The 12,780-nt window shown below is 34.1% G+C and overlaps 2 protein-coding genes across 2 annotated transcripts in view; one reads left to right on the forward strand and one right to left on the reverse strand.

Moving 5' to 3' along the window:
- The first annotated feature begins 171 nt into the window (after positions 1–171).
- Positions 172–1,325, forward strand: LOC123656681 (PHD finger-like domain-containing protein 5A). The gene is made up of 3 exons (XM_045592339.1): positions 172–315; positions 390–580; positions 1,070–1,325. Exons 1-3 carry the CDS (start codon positions 264–266, stop codon positions 1,157–1,159), a joined length of 333 nt encoding a protein of 110 aa, XP_045448295.1. The 5' UTR covers positions 172–263; the 3' UTR covers positions 1,160–1,325.
- Positions 1,326–3,808: 2,483 nt separating this feature from the next.
- Positions 3,809–12,780, reverse strand: part of LOC123656512 (kinesin-like protein KIF12) — a 29,838-nt gene continuing 20,866 nt past the window's right edge. Inside the window, exons 6-13 of the mRNA XM_045592180.1 lie at positions 11,138–11,278; positions 10,364–10,505; positions 8,776–9,012; positions 7,725–7,840; positions 7,013–7,117; positions 6,093–6,210; positions 5,218–5,437; positions 3,809–4,129 (exon numbers count right to left, since the gene is read on the reverse strand). Coding sequence (XP_045448136.1) covers positions 3,985–4,129; positions 5,218–5,437; positions 6,093–6,210; positions 7,013–7,117; positions 7,725–7,840; positions 8,776–9,012; positions 10,364–10,505; positions 11,138–11,278 — 1,224 coding nt within the window. The 3' untranslated portion in view covers positions 3,809–3,984. The remainder of the gene's footprint in view (positions 4,130–5,217; positions 5,438–6,092; positions 6,211–7,012; positions 7,118–7,724; positions 7,841–8,775; positions 9,013–10,363; positions 10,506–11,137; positions 11,279–12,780) is intronic.

Raw genomic sequence — 12,780 nt, forward strand, 5'->3', positions numbered from 1 at the left:
AAAAATCTCTAAAGTTGTCAACTTTACAATATACCTACTGTATATTTATATCTGTTGTCGATTAGTCTGTAACAAGGAACTTATATTGGGTATAACTTCCTTGGTCTGTAAGTACATGTCCATAGATTATACACTTATATACTGGTATACATGTCAATCATTTAATTTGGCGTTTTTGAGGTTAAGCAATTGATGTTGTTTATTGAGATTAGTTTTCTACGAAGTAATAAGTTAACATAAATTAACAAACATTTCAATTAAACATGGCCAAGCATCATCCTGATCTTATTTTCTGCAGAAAACAACCCGGTGTCGGTAAGTTTTAAGCAAATAAATGTTAACTACATCCAACGCTCCCAATTTCTTAAAACTGAAAATTTTGTTAACAGCTATCGGTCGTTTGTGTGAAAAGTGTGACGGAAAATGTGTAATTTGCGATTCATACGTACGTCCCTGCACCTTGGTGCGTATTTGTGACGAATGCAACTACGGTTCATATCAAGGAAGATGCGTTATATGTGGAGGACCCGGCGTCTCAGATGCTTACTATTGTAAAGAGTGTACAGTACAGGAGAAAGACGTAAGTATTACAATTATTATAAATTTTAATAAGAGATTGAGGAAATTAAGTTTGGAAGCTAATAATGATATTTAAATATTTTTGTTTTGGTTGTAAATTCAATAATATAAAAAGAGAATTTAGAAAAATTCTCTTTTTATAATTTCTGGTTTGTCTAAAAACAAGTTCTCATTAGGCAGCAAATTTCATATGTAACCAAATTTTTAAAGTTATTAGTGATTGTTATTTTAAATAACTTACTATAAAATTGTAAGTAAAATCTTTTGGAGTTTAAGGAAATCTTTTCATTTAGAGCTCTTAATATGAATATCTCCAGACCTATAGGTAGACCTAAACACGTCCTGGGCAAATCTGGACATCTAGTAACACAACAAATCTCCAACAACTAGGATGCCTAAAAGAGACCTACATGTATAATATACAAAAATATATTATAATTTTATTGATTAGGAAAAAAAATTTAAATTATTTTATTTATTTATTTTACAGAGGGATGGATGTCCAAAGATTGTTAACTTGGGCAGCTCAAAGACTGATCTGTTCTACGAAAGAAAGAAATATGGTTTTAGACGGCACTAGCAGTAACATTATTTTTAAATTATTCTTAAATATTATATAATAATTACTTTTCACCTAAAATATTAATAAGTAATTTGTTTGGGCAAGTTAGATGTGATAAAGTTTGTGAATGAAAATGATTTCATAAGTACATTTACTTGTCAGAAAATGTTTGAATGCAGAAAGATTTCATTTTTTATCTTCATAACCAAAAATATTAAGTACAGTAAAGTCCGTTTGTAATGACATCGCAAGGGATTGACAAACAAGTCATAATAAGCGGACGTCATACAAAGCGTTTTGTGAAATGAAAAACCTTTTTTATGTAAATATGAATGTACTTAAGTAGTTTAACACATAAACATAGTAATTACATATGTATACATACATATTAAATCAAAATCAAAATTGCACGTAATCAGCACATTATAACACATACAAGTGTATTTTTATTATAAGTAATCTGTAATTTTTGTTTGCTTTTGTTTTTTCATTTTATTGTATAAACAATCTCTAATGCTATTGTGTATAGAAGACATAGCTATGGCCAAATTATCATTTTCAATATTGCTGTGAACAAATCGGGATAATAATTCTGCAGCTTTTAATGCCTCTTTTGCGGTAGGAATCATGTCGGTCATTATAACCGGACATAATTTATTAAAAATGGGTCATAATAAGCGACATGTCACTGTAAGGGAAGTCATTATATCCGACTATTTATAAAGAATTTCATATGAAAACCAAACTTCGTAGTATAGTTACGTCATAATAACCGGTTGGTCAATATAGGCGGAGTCATAATAAACGAATTCTACTGTACTCAATATGTTTCCGAGAGATAGTAACTTTCATATTATTCCGAATTCGAAATTTTGATTGGGTGCTAATATGCCTCTAAAAATTTACATTGTTTTCTAAATTGATAAGTCAGCCACGAATAACGAGCGTCTGAATGATACTATCTTAGCCACTAGCTATCTTCTATGTAAGCTCTAAATACAACTCAGCTTGGTGGTTTTTTTTAGCATCTAAATTTGTAACATGCATTCAAGCAATAAACTCCTAAAATATTAATTTATGACATCGTTTAAAATGTAACACATCCCACATTAATTTATCGCTAAAATTGCCATCACATAGTAAATTATTATTCGCAAAGTTTTTGACATTAACTTCGTAGGACAGCTTCTTTTTTCAAAGAGTTCATCTAAGAAGTTTCTTAAGTAAACTCATTTTATAAATTTAATTTTATGCACTAAATGTTGACCAAGTAAAAAATAAAAAATAATTTTGCGATTTGACTGTCAAAGTTACCCTTGTCAATCAAAGTTACCCCAAGTGACCGTAGTAATTGTATATAAAATAGTTTATATCGGCTTGATCTGTGTCTAAAGAAATATTTGTCCGGTAATTTCATGCCTGACATCTGCGATTCAAGCTGTGCTTAGTGCAGATGCCGTTAGAAATAATTACATTGTATAGTTTTCATGGCAATAAAGATTATTATTATTATTATTATTAATTATGGCCACTTAATACTTTGAAAATTCAATTTGTGTATTGAAATATTGTTCCGTGTCGTCTCCGGTGCTTCGGAAGGTGTAGCCCTTCGCCCTTGCGTTTTGTTACAGCGGGCGGGGGCTGCCCTCCCTCCGCACCTACGGTTTCTAAAGAACACTCTAGGGGTAGGGCAAACAAGACTTCTTAAGGTGATTCCGTTCCGTGACCATTTTGAGGCCTAAGTCAATATCCGTTAGATTCCACCCAAATAAAAAAAAATTAACGTCGGTTGTTTTTTAACGCAAGAGCGAAGGGCTTCCGTAGCGCCGGAGATGTGACGGAACGAAATTATGCCGATAAACGGTCTAATTTTGAACTTAGTTCAATGGAATTTCTTTTTTTTCCAAAATGGTGCATTAACTTGTATCGTGAGTTGTACGGGGGAGTGTGGTGGACATGATACTGTCTATGGAAGCTTAAAAATATATTTTTTGAGGACCTTGTGTTGAAGCTGTAAAACGTAAAATGGTGATACGTGGCTGAGTTAGTGAATTAGATGGCAAATAAAAATAAGAAGGACAAGTAAAAATAATTGTTAATCTTTACTTGACGCTTTCTATAGAATATTTAGTTGGCGCTGTAAAAAAGATGAGTTAGTTTATTAGAGGCTATCTCGTTTTCCCGTTGCTTAGTTATAAAATGTGAAGTTAGATCATGTGGCCAATGAAGAAATCTGTGGCTAGACTTATTATTTTCCATTTTTATTTGCTCATTCTAATGGCTTCCAATGCAACCAAAGTACCCCAGAGAGTTTCGCCAATGCTACGTGGCACAGACAAAACAAGAAAAATATTTTGACTTGTTTTCTCCGAAGGGTCTGTAAGTGTTTTTTTAAATTATTAAAATTTTTGTCTGTTGATTAGACACAACTGCAAAGATGATGAATGGTTTAAAGATTGACACATCATAGGACTTTTTATGGGGAAAATCTAAATTGTACATAATTATATGTATATTTAAAGAATGTTGTGTATATGAAATTTTATAAAATTAAAAATGCACCTACCAATTTTAGATACGGTTACAGAACTCCATGAAGTTCCTAGTTTAGTTCTTTGCAAACAATGTTATAACCTAAATGTGTAATGTCTAAATAAAAATGCCACGTAAATTTAAAATATATTTTTAATTCTATAATATTTATATAGCAAGCAAATATCTACCACATTGTATTGTCAACACTTATACACTACACTAAAAATAATTTATTTTTTATTCTCTGTTCATTAAAAAGATTGCTAAGCTTTTAATTTTTTTTCTACAAAAGTCTAATATCTCCTTTTTTACGCAAAGGGACCATTTTTTAAACTGCTTTCACTGATAAGGCTGTCCGCCGAGCTGGCTGTGTTGGTCCAAATGTTTGCATCGCTCGTTCCAACATCAGAATATGTTGGCCTCGCTGGTATTATTGGAGATCGAGTACAAACACTGGAAAAGTTAAGAAATAATTATTATGTAACTTTGTTACAAGATGGTTTTATAATTTTACTTATTAAAAAAATACAATCGAATTTAGAAGCTCCTTATTTTGAAGTCGGTTACTGTGATATTTAACTCCTACAAACTTGTTGTTCATTGAGAAGATGATGTAAAAATATTTGTGCTGTATGCTGTAATCTTGTGAAAAATGTAACTGTAAAACTAATATGCCATTTATAATCTATATATTTCAGTTTTGAAGGTAAATGTATGGTCAGTGAGCCAATAATGAAATAATTTGATTCTTTATATTTCATTGACGTTCACATGCATTTTTCGTGGTTATTATGCGACTGACCTGTATTAGCTCTGTCCAAACATAGACCTACAAGAATAAAAATTTTGAGTCATTTACTTAGTTTTTTTCTAAAATCCAATTTCGAAATCAATATTTTTGAGGGTACTTAAACATTGAATACCAATCGTTCTTAAGAACACTCGTAAGTTTATAAGATTACAAATAATTTGATAATACTGGTTTTGACAACAACCTAAACTACCATTTTAAGACCAGACAGAAATATTTATACAAATATAAACATTTGCACAAAGCGGAACGCAATATTGGGGCTTTTGTGATATTATCCAAACAGATATTAAGAATACGCAAAGACTCAAAAAAATATGCAATTTAAAATAGTATTTGTTAAATTGTAGAGATTAGTTAACAACACTATACGCGACGCGACGACCGAATTACCGCAATGAAAATTCTACCTAAAATTTTCTGGATGTTTGAAAATGGCGGCAATTTTTAAGACAACTTAGAAAATCCTATTAAAGTTATAAAACTGTCGTAAATCATTGATGAAAAAATGTTTTTATTAGAAAATTTATTATGACAATTATTAAAATCACAACAAAGATTCTTATTTTATAAGCGTCCATTAAAAAAAACCTTATTTTTCAAAACTCTTGCTTCGTTTCCTTTCCTTTCGTTACCTTTAAAATAAAGATCAAATTAGCACTATTAGGTAATCTAAAATTAGAAAAAAAAAATGGCAGCCCCAAGAACCTTACACAAGAAACAAACTTACGAATTGACATCTTCCAATTTTTTCAAAAGCCTTTCATTCTCTCTGCTCAATAGCTCTTGATCCCTCAGAAGTTGATCTCTGGTCACAAATAGTTCGGTATTTTCTTGTCTTAACGCTGAATTCTCTGCCATATGTAATTGTACGAGATCGACTAATTCTGATTGTGGAAGTTGGTACAATTTGTTTGTTTCTATTGACGGCGTACTTCTGTTTCTTTGACCTGTTTATTATTTAAAAAGGATTAATTAATAATACAGACTAATTATATGGTAGGGGAGCTATATCGAGGATTTTGGGAGTTACTCGAGCGAGTCAAAATAACATATCAGAGTAGACTTGCACTTTGTCAAGTACTTCAACCACATTTGAGCCCTTTATATAGTTTCAAACGTCTAGGGCAACCGATCAGACTAGTAAAATTTTTTTTTTGAAAAACTTGAGCGCGTTTGACAATTATTGTATACAAACGCTTTATCTTGTTGTTCTCGTTGTACTGATCCACAATCTGACTCTATATCATATACCCGTCTTTTTCTTTTTAGCATCTAAACTTCACGATCCAATAGGTCCCCACGACACTGACTAAATCCCGAATCAAATTTAACTTTTTGACCTCCACTACCGTAAATTACATACCAGAGATTACATTCTGAATATTTATTTGTTAATTAGTTTCAATATTCTATCTATCTCTGACTTTGCCTATTATAATAGAAATTGGACATACTTTGTATAAAAGTCAAAATACTCTCTTGTAAGCAATACAAGAGGTAGATTATTGTAAGCGATCGTTAATTTTTTTTAATTATTGACGTGAAAAATTGTTCAATTGGATTTGACTATAACTTGGATTTAAATATAAGTCAATTTCTTACTTAATGTGTCCGCGTTGTATTCGGAATGTACGTGAAGGGCAGATCTAAGATGATGGTTCTCAGCTTGTAACACTTCCACTTCTCTCTTTAGACTGAGGATTAGCGCATCTCTGGCATCCTGGAGTTATAGATAATAACTAAGAAAAGGATAAAATAGAACGATTTTGATTAAAGATATATATTGTTATTGACAATTCCTTAATTGTTTTTCAATTAGTCTGCATCGTCTTTTAGGGGCACTAATACGGTTACAATCATTTTTCACTAAACAACTTTTTGCCAAGGTTTTATTAACCGTAAATTGTACGCTGGAATAGTTTTACATGTGTGTACAATAAATAATTTAAGATTTAATAGATGAAGCTTTTTCGGTGCAGGATTACATATTTGTGTGATGTTTGTTGATATGTGTGTTGTTACATGTTTCTAATTTTGTAATAAAACACAGTTTATATATTATTTTTCAAAAGAGGAACTGTGGCGTTTTTGCCGATTTTTTTTCTGCAGAATCTACATTCCGAATCGGTGGTTACTTTACTTTTACAAAAACAATAATTTATTTTTAAAGTTTTAATTTGTGAAGTGACGATTCGAAAGTGCTCTTGGGGCCTATTTCAATAAAGCTGTTTTTGATTTTGAAGAAATTACACTACGGGTATTTACACATTTATTTATGTTCACTTTCTTATTTCACTTTCCAGTAGTACAGTTTGCTTTACCTACAGTGCAGAGGGTGCGATGCAGCCGGGCACGGGGTTTAAGGGAAACAAAGTATATGTATAAATAAAAAAAAGGTAAGCCGAAAATGTGCGGAAGTGTCACCAGGGCGTCACGGTATTAGTTACACCCGGGCGCTATATTGGCTAAAGCTGCCCCTGTACCAATATATTTAGTAACTTCATATTAGAGAGAACTCTTACCATTTTGACGATAGGTTTGGACTTAATCTTCTTAGCGCGAGCCGCGTATCGCAATGTGTTGATCGTTTCACTTAAATTAGATTTAGTTGGGGCTATGCAGGCGATCTGAAAGTTAAATGTATTTAAATGACAATAATACTGAAGTTTGAAGTCAGTTGCCAAATGTTTGAATGTGTTCCCGTGCGTTTCTGAATTTAGAATGACAAACATCCAATAAATGGTGATGTATTCTTTCAGTTGCTTTGTGGTTACGGCAGTAAAAATGTAGCCACCTCCTGTCTTCCCGTGGGTGTCGTAAGAGGCGACTAAGGGATAACACAGTTCCACTACCACATTGGAACTTAAGAAGCCGATCGATGGCAGGATAACCATCCAACTGCAGGCTTTGAAATATACAGGCCGAAGACGGGCAGTAGCGTCTTCGGTGCGACAAAGCCAGCCCTGCGGTCACCAACCTGCCTGCCCATCGTGGTGACTATGGGCAAAACACGAGTTCACGCCATTGTTGGCACGAACTTGTGGAGGCCTATGTCCAGCAATGGACTATATTAGGCTGAAGCGAGTGAGATTCTTTCAGTGTATATTTTAACCAGCTATTAAAAACCAAAATAAAAAAGAGTAGTGGAGTTATTGCAGGTCAAAATTTTCTTGTGAACTATTTATGAGAAGTTATTACAAGTTAGTCCAAAACTACTAGTACACACAATCTTACCATTAATGTAACTCCATTCCCGGATAAACTATCAGCCAAAAGTTTGGTAAGCTTGCTGTCCCGGTATGGTATGTGGCCTTTCTTCTTACCGTCGCTTAACTGCGCAATGCAGTAACCTGAAAATGGATTTGTTGTTCGAAAAAGTATTTACTCTTTCTTTGGTAGAACATTTGTTTTACACGATATTTATAGTTAATATTTTGACAGTTTATGGAATGAAGACTGGATCTGTGCTAAAAATGGGAGTTCCACAGGGATTAATTCTAGGTTCTTTTCTTTTTTTAATATACATAAATGATCTACCATTTTATGTTAAGGACATTTGTTCTATAGATATAGAAAATAATTGCTGATAATACATCGCTTATTTTTAAAGTAGATAGGAAAAAAAAAGTAAACTATGATGACATAAATAATTCTTTAACGCGAATTTATGGCTTAAAACCAACAACTATAATTTGGAAACAAATAGCGAGTGTTATTGTAAGTGGTATGTATATAGATAATATGAATTTCAAATTTCAGCAGGATTCTCTTTTGTCATCCTTTACTGTTAGACTGAACTCCGCAGCAGTCTCAGTTTGGAAAGTTTGCCGACTGATTGACGTTGTTCATGCGTGTTCAATATGTTTTAAAATTATTTTAGCTATTTTAATAGTGTAATGTCTTACGGACTGTTACTGCGAAGTAATGCTACAGATTGGGACTGTATATATTTAAAAAAATGGCTAGGGTTTAGGGTCAATGATGATTTTGGAGCTCGAGTCTCGCTGCGGGATGTTTCACATAAAGTGAATTCCAATATTAAGAATTCCATTGTTTATCTATTTCAATATTGCAATGCTACAGATTGAGACTGCATTTATTTTGCAAAAAAAGGGCTAGGGCTTAGGAGCAACGATGATCTTGGACCTCGAGTCGCCCTATGGGATGTTTTCAAAAGATATACTAACGATGATCTTGGAGCTCGAGTCTCGCTGCGGGATGTTTCACATAAAGTAGATATATTAAGAATTCCATAAACAGACATAGACAGACAGACAGTGCTCACCCAGCACCATGAGGCTCCGGTTGATGTTGTTGGCCTCCTCCAGCGTCTTGCCGGTGCTGTGCGTGCGCTTGGTGAGCTCGCTGCCCGCCAGGTCCACGAAGTTGATCTTGCCGAGCGTGGAGCACGCCACGTCGGCGCGCGCGCGCACGTCGCGCCGCACGCGCACGCTCAGCAGCGAGTGCGAGCGCGACGAGTGCGCGTTCATCGCGTGCGCGCCCACCGAGCGGTTGCGCATGCCTACGCGTACAGTTGGACGCTTTACCGTTTGTGGACTTCGGTCTACGATGACAGTACTGCGTCTGCATTTTTAACCGACTTCCAAAAAAGGAGGAGGTTTTCTAATGTTTACGCGAATTTTACTCATTTAATGAAACAACTTTTTTCGGATTTTATCGCGGTTTATTATTAACTTTTGATTCCCGACGTTTCGGATACTTTACAGCAACCATGGTCACGGGAGGACTTCCCGTGACCATGGTTGTTGAAGTTAATAATAAACCGCGATAAAATCCGGAAAAAGTCGTTTCATTAAAGGAGGAGGTTCTCAATTCGACAGTATTTTTTTTTATGTATGTTACTTCAGAACTTTTGACTGGGTGGAGCGATTTCGACAAATTTTCTTTTAATCGAAAGGTGGTGTGTTTCATTTGGTCCCATTTAAATTTATTTGAGATCTAACAATAACTTTTCGAGTTATATCTAATAATGCGTTTTTACTTGACGCTTTTTTCGTCGACCTACGTTGTATTATTCCGCATAACTTTCTACTGGATGTACCAATTTTGATAATTCTTTTTTTGTTAGAAAAGGGATATCTCTAGTTTGGTACCATGATAAGGAAACCAGGATCTGATGATGAGATCCGCAATAACTTTTTACTGGGTGTACCGATTTTAATAATTTTTAATTTAATCGAAAGCTGATGTTTATCATGTGGTCACATATATCTAAATTTTATCAAGATCTGGTAACTACTTTTTGAGTAATCTTTGATAACGCGTAGTTACTTGACTATTTTTTCGTCGATCTACGTTGTATTACTCGTCGATGTAATTGATGTCGGTTTTTTTTCGTTTGGGAGCAAACAGAATTATTATGATCACTGTTTGTTAGTTGGTTCCTGTGTTCATGAGTTGGTGTAGTGTGCGAGTGACAAGAAATTATCAGTATGGAAGATCAAATTTATTTTATTCTGAACGCATGCCTTCAGAGACACAATTCGACATGTCACTTATATGGTCGCTGTTGATTATTGTATTAGTTTTGTAAGAGTGGCACGAAATGATCAGTGTCGGAAGTTCAACTAATTTTGTTTTATTGTATATTCATTAAATATTTTTTGGACATTTATGATCTCCGTCGATGACCGTGTATATGTTTTGTGTGATTGATGCGATGTTTTTCAATTAAAGTGTTTATGATGTTAAATTATGAATATTTTGCTATGTTTTTACGCCTAGTTTAAAATGGTTTCATTACAATTTAAATCAATAAAAATAATAATAAACGATTACTAAATGACAAAATATTATGACAATTACCACTCCTCTACTATACCAGTTAATGTACACTACATGACAAAACATACCTTCCTCTAGAACAGCAAATAAATCATCTAACTGTTCACAATCAACTGTAAAGAGGTTCTCCACGTAGAAACTGCGACTCTCCTTGGACCAACGCACTTGTAGCGGTTTCCTCGAACTTCCTGGATTTAGTAGGTCTATGACCTGAAATTAATAAAATTTAAGGAGATTTGTCAAACCAAAATATATTTCTTGTAATTCACTAAGAAATTTTTCGCTATTTTTAGCTTACAGCCTTCAACTGATAACATTTTATTACCTTATCTAATTTTCCTTCTCAGTAAGTTAACCCTGAAAAAGCTAGTGCGTACCACACTCCCAGGAACCAATTAATAATACGGCTTAGTGGCGTAACTATAGCATCTGAGGCCCGAGACAAATTCATTGGATGGGCTCTCAAGAAATATAATACTCATAAAATTTATATATTTTAGTAAATTAAAAAAAATGTCAGGTCACTTCTGAGCTCGAAGCCTCTTAGGTCGGGGCCCAGTCAGGCTAGGGGCCCATGACGTTTTTCCAGTTCTGCCACCCTATAGTTACGCCTAAACCGTTTGCTAATACAGTTCGCTCAACAAATAAAATCTGTTCAGATTGCTAATTTTGCTGGTTTAACTTTAAATTTCTATTATTATAACTCTAAATTAGATAATCATGCATTGTTTTAACGAATTAGTTATAATAAGGTGGCTCAAGTGTCTATTTACCCTGCTCGCAATAGTATAATAAATGTATGGTCCTTTGAAATATTTTTTGTTATTAGTAAATCTGCTTACTTTTTCATTGTAAATTTCTAAAAAAGACGCTTTAAGTATAAAATGACAGTCAGGCCTCTCGCGGATCAGTTGGAACAGGTACACGAAGGAGCGCACGACGAGTCCGTGCTCCGGGGAGTACGGGCTAGCTCCATTCTCCACCTAAGAATACAGAAGATATACTTAAAATGTAACTTGTAACTTAAAATGTTTTGTTGCTGTGGTGAGTAAGGTGACCAGAGTTCCTGCAGAGGGATATGGATTCCGGTGTTGCATGCGTCTACAAGCTTCTTACCGCTTACAGTCAGATAATTTACAATAAAGTTTTTTTTGACGAGCTATTTTTACAATCAATTTAATCTATAACTGAAATGATGATCAATTCCAGATTTTATCGATTTCTATGAAGTATTAGAAATTTAGGTAAGTACATAGCAAGTACTCAACAATAAAATTACAGTCCCATATCTTGCTTTTGATCAACTTCGAACATGGCACGTTTTTTTGAATGTAGAATTCGGACTATAGTTCACAATTATGTAACCAAAGCAGTTTCAGAAGATAACTGAGTACTGATTTAAGGGTTATATATATTATTGGCCTTAGTCCGTCTATTGCACGATTTAGACAGTGTCAGACAGACACTGTCGCCTAGGACACTATCTAGGAAAACCCAGAGTTGCCTAAGCTCGGCGCCACCCTCTCGACCTCACTGGCTAGGCCCACAGGAACGACGAGTCGATACGTATGGAGCCAGTTCGGTTGCAGGAGTCTTTCGCATTTTAGAGCTAGCCACGACTGCTTGACGGAAACCCTATTCTGGGTTGCAAATGAAGTTTTCCTTCTCCAGGAGACTGATGATTTTGAGCCAGGTTTATCCCACGGTCGCCTTTTACGACCCCCACGGGAAGAAACGGGGTGGTGCTATTCTAGTGTTACCCAGTAATTAATTTAACGAAAAAATTTAATCGACTTTAGAACGGGTTTTAAAATTCAAATACTTTAGTTCTAACAGTTTTTGTCTGACAGATAACTCCTTACAACTTTTTAGCTTTTTAAAAAATGGAACATTTGATTTGATTTTAAGATGGATAAAAAAACAAAAATACGCAAGTTCTAGTAGACAACGTGTCTAAAATTTTATTAAAAAACATTATTATATGATAATACCCTATTATTATAATAAGGTATTGATCAAGGTTATAGTAAACAGGTAAAATTCAAAACATTTTCTATAGCGATGATAAGCGTGATGTGGACATAACGTTATGTCAGGACATCACGCGATGTTCTTTTGTCCAGTATGAGCGAATGCTTTTTTCATAATGACACTGACTTTGATAGATACGTATATTGAACAGTTCATTTAGTATGCATTAAAGCTTTTAGCAAAAATGTACTTTTTTAAACAGCAGACGATTTAGACGTAGAACAATTATTGTTTGACTGAAGTACAATTTTTAACCAACATAAAAAAGTAATTTTTAATTCAACCATTTTTTTTACCCGACTGCCAAGGAAGGGTTATGTTTTTCGCGCGTATCTTGTATGTATGTATGTTTGTATGTAATATTTTTTACTACCTCATATTTCCAGAACCACTGAACGGATTTACATAATTGAGGTATCGTTAGGTTCGTCTTAGCTGCCCAAGTGTTCTTAGA

Source organism: Melitaea cinxia, chromosome 9 (assembly GCF_905220565.1).
Source record: "Melitaea cinxia chromosome 9, ilMelCinx1.1, whole genome shotgun sequence".
Classification (NCBI taxonomy): domain Eukaryota; kingdom Metazoa; phylum Arthropoda; class Insecta; order Lepidoptera; family Nymphalidae; genus Melitaea; species Melitaea cinxia.